We start from the raw sequence: 13,912 nt of genomic DNA, 5'->3' as shown, positions 1-13,912 counted from the left end.
ACATGTGCTTTCTTGAGCAGGGGGACCTTGCAGGTGCTGCAGGATTTCAGTCCTTCACGGCGTAGTGTGTTACCAATTGTTTTCTTGGTGACTATGGTCCCAGCTGCCTTGAGATCATTAACAAGATCCTCCCGTGTAGTTCTGGGCTGATTCCTCACCGTTCTCATGATCATTGAAACTCCACGAGGTGAGATCTTGCATGGAGCCCCAGACCGAGGGAGACTGACAGTTATTTTGTGTTTCTTCCATTTGCGAATAATCGCACCAACTGTTGTCAACTTCTCACCAAGCTGCTTGGCGATGGTCTTGTAGCCCATTCCAGCCTTGTGTAGGCCTACAATCTTGTCCCTGACATCCTTGGACAGCTCTTTGGTCTTGACCATGATGGAGAGTTTGGAATCTGATTGATTGATTGATTCTGTGGACAGGTGTCTTTTATACAGGTAACGAGCTGAGATTAGTGAGAGTGCTCCTAATCTCAGCTCATTACCTGTATAAAAGACACCTGGGAGCCAGAAATCTTGCTGATTGATAGGGGATAAAATACTTAATTCCCTCATTAACATGCAAATCAATTTATAACTTTTTTGAAATGCGTTTTTCTGGATTTTTTTGTTGTTATTCTGTCTCTCACTGTTAAAATACACCTACCATTAAAATAATAGACTGATAATTTCCTTGTCAGTGGGCAAACGTACAAAATCAGCAGGGGATCAAATACTTTTTCCCTCACTGTATATACTGTATGTATATAATGATTACACATTATGGGAATGGAATACTGTTTTTATCCACACCTGCGTCTGTTTCTTCATGCATAGCAAAAATAGCCATTCAGATGTGCATGTGTTTTAAAGTATACCAAATTAGATAAAAGACAAATGTGGGCACCTGGTTAGCATTCCGGAAATGTACATCAAAGCCTAGTTGTGGATAGTTGCAGGCTGGGAAAGGAGAGTACTGTATCTTTTCATTTTCTCTTAAATTTGGTGGTCTAATGATTACTTTGAGTTCAAGCTATTCACAAACACGGCACCATCCCCCTTATTCATTATTTCAGCATTGTTGTGAGTTAGATTGCCAACTGTCGTCTCTTACTTTCCTGACAGGGACATTAGCATATCATTAGCATCGCTGTCTAATTTAGTCGGACTCATTCATGCACTTTTTAATTCAGAAAATTAGGAGTCTCATTTGTCATCAGCTGGGCCGGCTCAGACCACTTGAAGAGTCTCCTGCTTGGTCTGTATAATGACTTCAATATGAGCAGTTAAAACACTGTGAAAATGTCCTACTATGCAGAAATGGTCCCCTCTCTGACAGTAGTGCAACAGCCACACTCACAGTTAATGTCACAAAGCAGAATTGTCATGGAAATCTGACATTTTTAAAAAGAAACGTGAGCCCATATTATTTTATATACATCAATTTTTAGACCACTGATTTTTTTTTTTAATAAATATTTCTTCTCTGGTATTTCTTCAGTGTTCAGTGTAATTATAACACAGTAGCTACCCTTTCAGTGGCAATACCCACTGATCTGGAAGTATTGTGTGTGGCAGATGAGATTTTTATTAGAACAGTATGTAACTCAATTACTCAAAAAAACTGCTACAAAATCTACTTCATTCAAACAGAAGGCTTTTTTATTTTATATCCTTGGAGCAGAACCATGTAAAAGTGACTTTCAATACTGACTGTATTGCGAGTGAAATGGAAACTGCAATTATGTGATTTAATTAATTAAATTCTAGAAGTGTTGGCATGTTTTTTAACATGTGGTTACATTATGAACAGAAAAAAATCTGTTGTTAATCTTTTCTCACAAATATCCTTTTCCACAAGCTGTTTTGTGTTTGTTTTTTTGGCAAAATAGCATTGCTAAAACCTGAAGGCCATACTAAGCCAAAAGATGGAGGGAAATGCAGACCAGATTCGAAAATAGCCACTTTCAAGAATATTGTTAATATCTATTCAATATATCCTGTGTTAAGTACATTCAGCCCTATCAAGCTAGAAAGTTAAAATTATATGTTATTCTGTGCAGTGCTCTTTGCTGTTGTGTTACTCTATGTCTGTATTGAGTATACTTATTCAAAGGCACAATGGTTTTACTCTCACTAGTATTTTTTTGCAATGTGATGAAGCACTTATTTCCCTTGTGTCAAAAATGCAACAACAGCACAATGTTTATCAAGAATGTACTGCACTGATACCCCTTACCAAAAAAATAGCCCTGCTGCAACCCACTTTTGGTATATACCAGCAATATTGTGTATGAATAGTGTCTGACTTTAACAGTAATAAAAGAATAACTACTGTCTCCTTTGTGTACTGACCTCTGCTATGTGACCCTGAAAATGAACTGCTTAACCATGAATTAATATTAATAGACATTAACTTGTTTTAAAGATCAACATCTGTTTTGAGTATGTTCTCCAATCAGTACCAGAGATAAAACTTTTTTTATAGTATATATAAAAGAAAATGAAATTCAGACATAAGTGGGAATAACATAGAACCCTATATTTAAATATAACATTACAGAAGAAAGCATATATCTTTCCTTTGGCAGGTAAGGACTAATACAATTTAAGAACCTATCCTGTAAATCATATCAGGGTCTAGAGATGTATCCTTCTCAACCTCCTGCTGTTATCTGTGAAGGGAAGAATGGAAATTCTCCAAGGTATTGCATCCGCATTACCTTGGCAGACCTGCTTTAGATCTGCTGTATTTGTCTCCCATACAGTAATGCATTGTCATCATTGCTATTACTGTGAAATATGCCAATGAGTCTGGTACAAGAGATATTACAGAGAATCGGGGCACAGAATATCACAGTTGGGTAAATGATTTCAGCTTAATGTCGAATTAATCACCCAGATGTATAGAATACATAATCCTATTCTAAGTGTGGATTCAATTATTGGAAATCCATTCAATGGTACTCACATGCTCTCAAGGAGACAAGATCACACTGTTTCTGTGAAAATAAATGACGGATAATAACAACCAGGAGAGGAGTTTACACAGACAGTGTTTCGAATAGGTGCTGGCAATGAAAAAAATATATGACAAAAATATAAACCCACCAGGATAAAATTACCTTCTGTTTCCAGGTGTTCTTGAGAAATTGGAGTTTGAATTTCCCAGATCCCCATTGCTTGGTTTAGCCAGTTAGAACAGCAGCATACAAATCGCACCTCAGTTCTGCAGCAACCTTTCATTGTACAATAACCTTTTCCAACCTATTTTTCACTGCTTTAAAAAACTTGATTGAGCTCAAGATAATGGGTTATAGTATGCTGGAGGAGATACCAAGCTTGAGTTAGTGGTTTATCCCTGACTGACAGGTAAATCAGGACATAATTTGATGTCACTTTAAAATGCATTGTCAAGCCCTTTAAAGCTGTTGACATGTTTTTCTATCCTGCACACTGATGCCTGACTTTTCAAAATGTTTGGAATCATAATTTAAAATCTGTATTTTGTTTTTCATATGAAAACACAGATGTCAAAAAGCACCAAAAATTGACCCTTATTTTACCTTCCCTGCTTCAGCCCAGACTAGAATAGATATTGGCTTTTTGACAACCTCAAGTCTGAAATGTGGGAGACAAAAAGAAGACCCAGATCCTCCCCTGAAGACAGACATTAGCAGGATTAATCAGGAGTTTAAAATGAACTTTCAATCTCTCTCTGCTTAGGTATTTAAACAAAAAAGACCTTATTCATAAAAAATAGGATTATAAATAGAAAGCTTGTTTCAGTCTCCCCTAGGGCTCCTCGAGTGCAGTGTTTGAGATTCAGATAAAGTTCTAGACTGCCCACTGAAAGCTATCTCAGATTGTGACCTTGTGAAAGGTACAGTAATTGAGATTCACAGCTCATTGTAATCTAATTAAAATGGGTAACCTTCTGGAGTATTTTGAAATGCCGTGTAGAGACACAGTGGATGTGAAAAGTGACCTCTAAAAATGTTAAATATCAGGTGCTGGTACTCACACGCATGGTGCATATGCTTGTCATTGTGTTTTATTACAGTAAATGAGTTGAAAGCACAGATACCTTTATATGAACTTGACAAGCAAAAGGCTGTTCACACACATTGAAAATAGGTGTAAAAGTATTACAAAAAGCACATTTCTGTTGGAGAAAGTGACCGCAGCCAGTAATAACATCTAAACAAATATTGAAAATATTGAAAAGACAGATGTCACAATACAGTCTTAACAGGTAGCTGGTGTGGATGGCACTAGACATGCCATAAACATGTCATCATCATCATAAGTAAAAACAAATCACAATTTTACTGACAAAGTGTCCTATCCGCAAAGTTTCACATTTAAAATGGAACAAAATGGCAATAATAATAATAATAATAATAATAATAATAATAATAATAATAATAAAAAATTGAGAATCACATTACACTAAAACAAAGTCTAATGTAGTGTATGTGGATGGGAACTGAAAGGCAAGACCATGATAAAATTGTATTATGTTTGGACTGACTTCACAAAATGCCATTTCAACCAGGGCAAATATGACAGGAGCTAAATTAGGAAATTGGAGGATAGCTTTAAAACAAATGCTGACTGTGTACATGTCATTTTTTTTACAAATGCCGCTGACAATGATACACATCCAGCCTCTCAATTATGTGGTTGCAACTTGAGTTAGTGCATCTGGACCTCAATATATAAAATCAGCCTTTAACATTACACACATTTAATGCAGCCTTCTGTCTTATAAACTTCAGTGAAATGACTCTGCCATCTGTTGGATGAAGTGGATACAATTATTCTTCTGGGAGTATTGTTCTGAAATCTTCAATTCATTTTATTATGCTTCTTTTCAATGCCATTGTTTTAAAAAATATAGTAATGGGGTAATTGTGTCTTTATAAAGCATCAATGTTTTCATATATGTAGGCAGATCTATATTAACCCTAAAAATAACAGTAAATGTATGTTACAACTCAATCATTTATGAATAGAAAACAAAAAGGAAGCCTTAATGTACACAGTAGCAATGCATATTGGAGAAGCAATACTGGATGCTGAATGAATGGCTGCACCTACCCTGGTAATGACATTGTGTTTGGTAATTTGATAGTACAAAAATACTACATGTCTAATTATGTTAACCAAGATCTTGCTGAAAGTATGTATCGCATAAAATCTTTGCAATCAATGAATAAATCCCCCAAATGTTCTAAACATTGAGTGCAAAACTGTGGAAGTACACTACTACTGATGATACTTTGCATATTTATTTCATTTAAATTTAATTATTGATTGAGTTGTGATGCCTGGAAGCTTTTGTCCAAATCTCTTTCCATTTGTCTATTTGTTTATCAGTTATTTGTCAACCTCACTGTATTGTCAACCAGACTATTAATGTAATGCAAATGCAGAAAGCATATGTTATTACAGGATGTTTCTAAGTGCAAGATGCTGGCATGCAGATGAATATCAATATTTAAAATAAACACTAAGTTGATAAGTGGCAGAAATTCAATACAACACTCTTACAAGAGCTCTAAATAGCTTGAATGCATTTTTGTAACTGCATAGTTATATATGTAACATGTTCTTACACGATGGTGGCTGTCAAGCTGAAACCAGAGAGACGATTCTCTTCAATTTAACTTTACCTGGATTAAGTTGGATTTCATACAAATCACTGAGACATTATACATTGCATAGGAAGTGATTCACCTGCTGGGCATTAGGGAATGCAATATGAATGGCAGAGGAAACAAACAACCAGACACTAAGCAGAAAGGGGCTTGTATGATGTGTAGTCATGTACATTAAATATCGGGTATGATTCTAATGCCTTCATTATTTACTCTATTGGCTCTGCTATTGGATTGGAAGTGGCATTACTATCTCTAAGCCTGACATCACTTGTACAGTATGACTGATCTACAGTGTGTTGGCAATGAACTGGAAAGCTTCAAATCCGGTCTTTTTATCCTTCCAATCTGTGACACTTTCTGTATCAATGCTACAACAAAATCACCAGGATAAAAAAAATGCCATTGCTGTTGTTGTTTGGTATTTGTATATAGTACTCATCACTCATACATACATATTATATACATCCTAGGCAAAACAGATATATTCATATTTTAAAAATCAGGGAAAACGGTAGTGATAGCTATGATACCATGTACCACTGATGTATCGCCAAGTGTGTGAACCACACTATACAATCCACACAGAAACATGGTTTGCCAGTGTCAGTATATGCATGTTTGCATATTAAGGTGCAGTTAAATAAGTTCACAGGGTACTAAGCTAGACAACTCACTTCACTTTTAAAGTTCCTTAGATTGAATAAAACATAAAATTCAAGACGAACTGAGCTTGCTTTCATTCCCGCCACATGAACAAAACCAGTTATATTGGGTAAAATGTGTGTGAATATGTGAGATGCACATTTTGAGATGTCAGTCATCTGTAGTTATCATTGTAAATGAAGCAGATATGAATACTGTGCTGTTGCCAAGAGCAATCAAAGGTCTATTAAATTACTATTTACTATTTAGTACAATCAGTCTGTTTGTTGGTTTGTCTTCCCCCTTATGAAAATGGCTTATAGGTCTCTATGGAATTAAATATATGTATCTATATATGTATATCATATGTATTCAAAATTATCATTGCATAATCATATACCTACTAAATGTTGTTTGTCCAGTACCAGGATAACATCCTGTGTGTAAAAAAATAAGAATCCATAATAATGATTATTGTTTCATACGTGTTTCTAAATTAAATATGAGTGTGTTGAAATTTTGTTGGGATATCAAATTTGATGCTCAAATCCAAAACACTTTTATTAAATACGGCACCAAAAACTGCACTTTGAAATAAAATATTACACATGCACAGAAATCAATTTTAAATGGCAATTAATTTGAATAAAATGGTAAAATAGACTACATGTAGACTGTACAGTATATTTGTTTGTTAGCTGAAATAAATGACATATAGAATATGTTGTTCCAAACAACAAAATTTCTCCTACAAATAAATGATGGCATGGTAATTATGTTATATGTGTATGTACCTACATTTAGTAAATAACTGTGTTTAATATTTTAAGAGAAAGCATTTCATAAGTAATTTTATTTACACACTACTGGGTGCATGCAGGATATGGGTGAATAAATGTTTTAAGTGTCACATTTATGTTACCATTATCAACAGTGTATTATTATATTTCTAAGCAAACATCCTGGGTGACTTACAATTGTTACAATATATCAGATTCTTTGTTTATTAAGCAGCTGGGTTCCTACTGGCGAAATCTCAAGGGTAAAATGACCTAGGATTGGACTCATATCCCTCCACTCCAGAATCCAGAGCCCTGACCACTACAACACACTGCTGCCCAACATACATAGTCAAAGCTCACCAGAGCTCCTCCAGCTCCCCTCTGTTCCTCTTTCACAAAGTCAGAAGAGGTTTGTGCAGCTGAACAACATGTTTCAAGGTTTGGCTTGTAATATAATCAGAGGGGCAATGATGACCCCCGTTTTCTATTTCCACTGTGATTAAATAGCATGAGTGCTACTCATATCTGATTAGGAACTGTTCTCCTTATTTATGGTACATTTCACAACTTGTGGTTATGATGATTTTCTGTGTTTTTACATGAACTGTGTGAACCCTACTGCTGCCATCTACTGCCCTATTCATTAAATGCTTTCTTTGGGGGAAGGTTTCCTATGTAGGCATACAGTTCTTGCTGTAGCGTCCAAGGGAAAGAAGTGTTATGTCATGGGTTAGTACATGAATTGTCTTTAAATCAGTAGGGTTATTCTGCTCATTAACATATAATGTGTGTACTATATAAAGATGTACCTACCTCTGGGTATTTTTTTATGTAATTGAAAAGTACAATACAATTTGATCTTTGATAGTGAAGTCAGTGAAGAAACCTCCTGAATCTTTTTAACATTTTTGTTTCTAGCTAAGCTGAGGCACAACTGGCAATTTTAAAGGAATACTTCACTAAGCAGAATTATGGGTGCTGAATCTTTTGCACTGGACCAGCTCTGGAGGATCTAAAAAGATATGCATCTAACATGTGGACAATTCAGCCTCTTCTCCCTCATTACACTATTCTGAATTTTAAGACCAGCCATCAGTAACATATAATAGTGCTCATCAAATTCTCCCCTCTAGCAAGATTTAAATTAGGCTCCTGCATACAGCTCAGTAAGTAACATGCTAGCTCAATTACTTACTATGTAAAACTTAAAAAATATACAAATCTTTCCAGCCCTGCAGACAGCATGTGCATGTGAGAGAGATGCCCTCCTCATTAATCTCAACACCATTCACTAATGAGGAAAAAAACTAAACGTTGGGTTTCTTAACTGTGCTGGAGTCCCAATGACAAACATATTTGTAAAGTGGAAATCAACAGCATGATGCTCTTAATTGAAAGAATAGCATGAATGGGGTTTTGGCCTTTTGCCAGGAGGTTATTTTGAGATGCTGATGGATATGCGTGTGAACTTAGACATTCAAATAAAGCCTCTTCAAGCAAACCCAGGAAGACTAATAATTAAGTACGCTGGGTAACACAGAATAATACACAAAATTAAATCACATAAGCCATTTTAAACACTATACTGAAACTCTTTAAATGCTTTTTTCTCACTTCAAAAAAGCTACATGAGGTGCTGTACAAAACTTTTTCCTCATAAAAAAGCAATTTCCCATAGCCATAAATCTCAGCAGTTTGTAAAACCACCCCTTTTTATTTTTCATATTAAAGGATTCAGAAGCCCAGACACTTTTCAAATGCTTATTAGCTTAGCCTACATCATAAATCTGATTATCTTTGTCATTTATCACATACATTCACAACAGCAAGGAACTGAAAATAAATGCCATCATTAGCAACCAGGCACATCTGTTCTTCCACTCATAGGGATTTAATGTAACTTCCCAATATAAATTTATTGTCAAGGCTTTCCATTACATTTTATGGCTCATTTTCTAATGAAACTTGTGTATAAAAAACTATTTCTTATGGGTCACTGAAACTGTACAAGGTTGTATTTCTAAGAAATGGCTCAAGTCCCCAGAATGTTGAACTGAGAATGTATTAATTACATTTAACAGATATTTTCTAAAAATTGTCAGAGGATAGACTACAATTTCAGTAGTAGTAGTGAGAAAAATTGAAAAAATATTATAAAATGGCAATATATATATATATATATATAAAAAAAATTAATATAGCCTAGTAATTTTGGATAATTCCAAAGTTTCCAGAAATATAGGGCTTAAATTAAAAACAAACACCCAATGGACCAATAGGAATACTTATCATAATAATAATGCACTGGCTCGGTGGGTTGTATTTAATTTGTGTATTTCAGGCTTTTTTTTCTTGTATCTAGTATTTTGTAGTCAGACCTCAGACTGAATCCTTCCAATACAGCACAAAAGCAGAGTGTGGGGAGTTTGTATATTCTTAAGGACCAGTCAACATAATTGTGCACAGAATTCGTTTTTTTTTTTTGTTTTTTTTTGGCAAGGTCTTGGCAGATCAGACAAAAGCTGCTCAACTTCTATTATCACTGTTGACTAACATGTAACAAAAAAAAATCCCAAGTGGTTAATCAAATTTCAATGAATAACTTAAAACTGTTACTGTGTCTACATTATTGTGTTAATACAGAAATTAACCCTTAAAGCTAGGGTATGCAATCCTGAGACACGAGCAGTTAGCAAGCTTGTTTTGAAAGCATAGAGCCCGCCCTCGCTTCAGAGACGTCTCCAAAGCCACGCCCCCTCTATCACACATGCGCACACACAGAGCAGAGTCTCAGCGCCAGGAGGAGAGACGTGTGGGTGGAATCGCTCGCAACAGTTTCAGATTAATGCATGTCTCATTCATAGGTTAGACATTACAATAATAACGAACGTAAACATCTTATTTACGGTTATTATGTTTTTAAAAATAGTAGCTGCGGCTCGCCTTCCATTCTCGCGCTCGCTCTGCACAGCGTCAGGGTTCCCGCGCTGATGACGTGTAATTCTCTGCGCAGAACAAGTTGCGCGGCGGTATGCAAATATAGATTGACAGACAGGAAGGACATCCTATCATTACATTCGGACCGAATGCAATGATTGGTCGATCCTTTTTAGTCCTGTCCCTTCCACAGAATATATATTGTTTTTTGATTGGCCAGGTAAGTATTTCAAAATTACATCCATACAATTCCATCAGTGTGGGCACTGCACTCTTGTCCTAAATACTGCAACACATGTTTGAGTAATTAGTTCCCCTAAAACATAAATAAATAAATCCATCTACATGATCTCTGGTACATTCTGGTCCAAGCAGAATATATGATTTTTGGACAGGTTTCTCATAGATAATCAAACATATCTCTGGGAATAGCCAGGTATGAACTTTGTGCACTGCGGAACACTCCTTTTAAAGCTGAGTGCAATGGCTGTGATTCTGACCTTCCTGAGCTGTAAGGGATGCAGATGCTGAGCCAGGGGTCCCTGTGGTGTGGGCTATAGCTGCTGCAGGTCAGGCAGCATTACAGAGGTGTTCTTTAACACATCATAAGATCATAAAATCTTTGTCCATTTCTCTCTCCAGCTCTTCTCTTGTTATCCTTGTTTTGTTTTTAGATTTTTATTTTTAATCAGCTCACAAAGACACAGCATTGCTTTTAATGGAAATGTGTTTATTGGTTTTATCAATACTAGTTTGTATTGATTGGTTGGATACAGGCTTGTGTTATTATATTTAATTAGATCAGTGGTCAAATTAATCAGGTGTCCTAGAAATCTTCCTGAAATTAATCTAAAAAAGGAAGAATCAGCATGAACTATTGCTTTATTTAAATAACTATTCCTTTTCTCCAATGAAAGTCTGACACAGCTTATCGTGTGCTGGCATTTAAATGCACATGTTTTGTTTTGTTTTTCATTAAAATACCAAACCCTAACATTTCAATGGGATTAAGGTCAGATGAATGGGGAGCCCAGTGCATCAATCAAACACCTGTCCTTCTTCTTTTGAGCTTTAGTATGGCTGTGCTCAGAGTTATGTTGAAAAACAAACCCCTCACCCATCCGTCACTGTCATAGTCCTTGCGTAGGTTAGTGCATGACATTATTTTAAGTAAAGCAATCCTTAACAATGATAATTATATTTTACCTCCGTCTTTGTTGCTTATCATAGTACTATAGTTTGAGGTAAAATGCCTTTAAAACACCAACTTCAACCATTCACATATTTTCTTTTTAAACACAATAAACATTTGCATTATCTAATGTCAATATTTCCTTTCTTGGTGTGAATTCACAAAGGATTCCACATACTTTGACTGCCAATATATAAACTATACATGTGCACATATGGCTTATATTTACTTATTTCACAAAGGAAGAATAGTTTTCCCTTTGTTGAGGTTTTCGGCTTGTAATGTAACTGCTATGAAATGAAAGTGTAATGAATGCCAGTGCTATTGTTTTACAATGAACACAGAGTGTTCAATCAGCCTCCTCACATGCACCAAAGCACAGACTGCATTGTGACCTGCACATAAGATGTATATCAGTGTGTATGTAATCATGTGGGGGAATGTCTGAAATGATGATCCACAAGTGTATCACGATGCAATCTGCATATCATTCTAGAAAAGCTTATCATAAGGGACCCGTCGTTCTGCTTTGCATATCGCCTTGCATAGTTACTTAAGTGGACAAGATTTTCTATGACACTTAAGGCTAGATTTTGAAATATATGACTCTGTTAATTTAGGCTTGTTTATAGTATTTCAAATTAAGCCCTTAGGAAGTCAAAACAAGTTATTCTCAAAAAAATTAAAAAATAAAAGATATAAGTCTGCTCTGGTGAATGCAAAGACTTATTTTCTGAAATTACACTTCTTCAGAATCCTCCCCACTACAGAATGTGATCTTGTCCATTCATCCTTGTGTCAAATGCAGTGAGGACCTCTGACACTATACCATGGAAGCTCCTACAGGCTACGGGGAAGCTGTCAGGTGAGCTAGGTTTCTCACATAACATTTCATGCAGTGGGGAGCTACAAACACATACTGTAGTTGTCCTATGCACTCAGCCAGCCCAGCAGTTAAAAGAGCTCTTTATCCACTAGAGCAACAGAGAAGGTCACGTAACAGTATGCAGTATGAAGCGCTGTCATTGAAACCGACTGAAATGTAAGTCAGCTTTTCACGCAAAGAGGCTATCACAGCATACACTCTCTCTAGTTACACAGGCTTAGTGGCCAGTTTTGCTCGGTTTCAAAATACTTGCATGAGAGGTGCTTAGGAGTCATTGACCAATTGCTATTCGTGCTTACAGACACATTTCTTCAAAATATGAGGTTTAATGTAATCAGTGGAGCACTTGACAGCTATCACATTATTAACTCTCGGCTGAAACAATATGTTCTGTAATTCAAGTACCTACCCTCAGAGTCACACGTTGCGATCAAAATAAAAATCAGAAAAAAATGTTGAACTTGGGTCTGCGGAGGAATGTGCGAAAGAGGACAAAATGTGCAGAAATCAAACAAAACCAAGGCTCAACAATACACACCTCCAAGTCTATTGTGTGCAAATTGCAGCAAGAATGTGTCAATCAGCATCCTGGAAAATCTCAAGGCAATCTGGAATCTGGATGAAATGCATTCGGCTTATTTGAAACTAATGGAACTGATTTTACGACACTAGTATTAAAACTTCAGCAATATAATGAAGGCAATCTGCTATCAGCCACAAACAGCTGACCATATTTATATAAGAACAGACTGAACATTTGCCACACTCAGTCACTCTCTCTCCCTACCTCTCTCACTCTTTTCAATTCAACTGGGATAGTCCTGGGCCACACACAACAGTCGTCATTAAGACAGAGGACTTGATCTTTAGCCGTAGAATACCCGTTCATCACAGCACAGTTAGTGTTGTACTGTAGAAAACTCTGTTTTATAGATTGGCATTATACAAAAGTATACAACTGTTATACAATCACAGGTGTTAACTGAAATGCAGCAACCTGGATCAGGAAAATACACATTTGATTCAAAACAATAATTAAAAAGAAAAATAATCCAGAATACAGCTTGCTACAGGAAACAAAATAAACATTACACATTTATGATCACAATTTTTTCCAAATGCCTACTGTGTCTTATTCAAATAAATTTACAAGTGGTTTCATAGTAAGTCTCCCTTTTGCACACTGATAAACTGCCCTTTGACTGTTGTGATACAGAGGGTAGGTGTGGTCCCCAATTATCTGTACAATGATTGTACTGGTGAAAGGAGCAGTAGGGGGTGGGGGCAAGGAGAGGGAGAAAGAAAAGAGTTTACTCACGATACTTGTCACCTTTCCACCTTGACCCACTTTTAAATCTCCCTGGGGTGTCCAAAGCATTGTTAAATTCCACAATCCAAAACAGGAGCAGGAAGAGAAGAGTGACTGCAGCCATTCCACACCATAAACAATTAAGGAAATGAAGAATGAATTAAATGAGGGTGAAACTGGGCAAACTGGTTGGGTTCACTTTGAACTGCAACAAGTTAAAACAGATACAAAATCTGTATATATTATTTTTATTCCTCTGAGCTGGAGGATGGGGAAATGTTATTTTCTGTCAGAGGTAGGAAACTTTAACAGTCTTCTTCTGAAGAATTGATTGATGCCTCTAGATCGCAATATAGTCAGCTGACTGTAATTCCACCAGCGGAAGGTAAGCAGCAAAGGAGGAATCTGTTTCTTTTTCTTTCTTTTTAAATGCTGCTTAAAAAAAAAAATCATCACCACTATCACCTTTTGGTATCTTAGTATTTAGTGCAGCTCTTGAAAAGTGCTCAGGAGA

At 36.1% G+C, this 13,912-nt stretch overlaps 1 protein-coding gene across 1 annotated transcript in view; it reads right to left on the bottom strand.

Annotated features, from left to right (window-relative positions):
• Positions 1-13,522, bottom strand: part of LOC136747246 (roundabout homolog 1) — a 289,683-nt gene extending 276,161 nt beyond the window's left edge. The window contains exon 1 of the mRNA XM_066700194.1: positions 13,408-13,522. Coding sequence (XP_066556291.1) covers positions 13,408-13,522 — 115 coding nt within the window. The remainder of the gene's footprint in view (positions 1-13,407) is intronic.
• Positions 13,523-13,912: the final 390 nt, after the last annotated feature.

Source organism: Amia ocellicauda, chromosome 3, assembly GCF_036373705.1.
Source record: "Amia ocellicauda isolate fAmiCal2 chromosome 3, fAmiCal2.hap1, whole genome shotgun sequence".
Lineage (NCBI taxonomy): Eukaryota > Metazoa > Chordata > Actinopteri > Amiiformes > Amiidae > Amia > Amia ocellicauda.
This window is presented reverse-complemented; position numbering and strand designations above follow the sequence as displayed.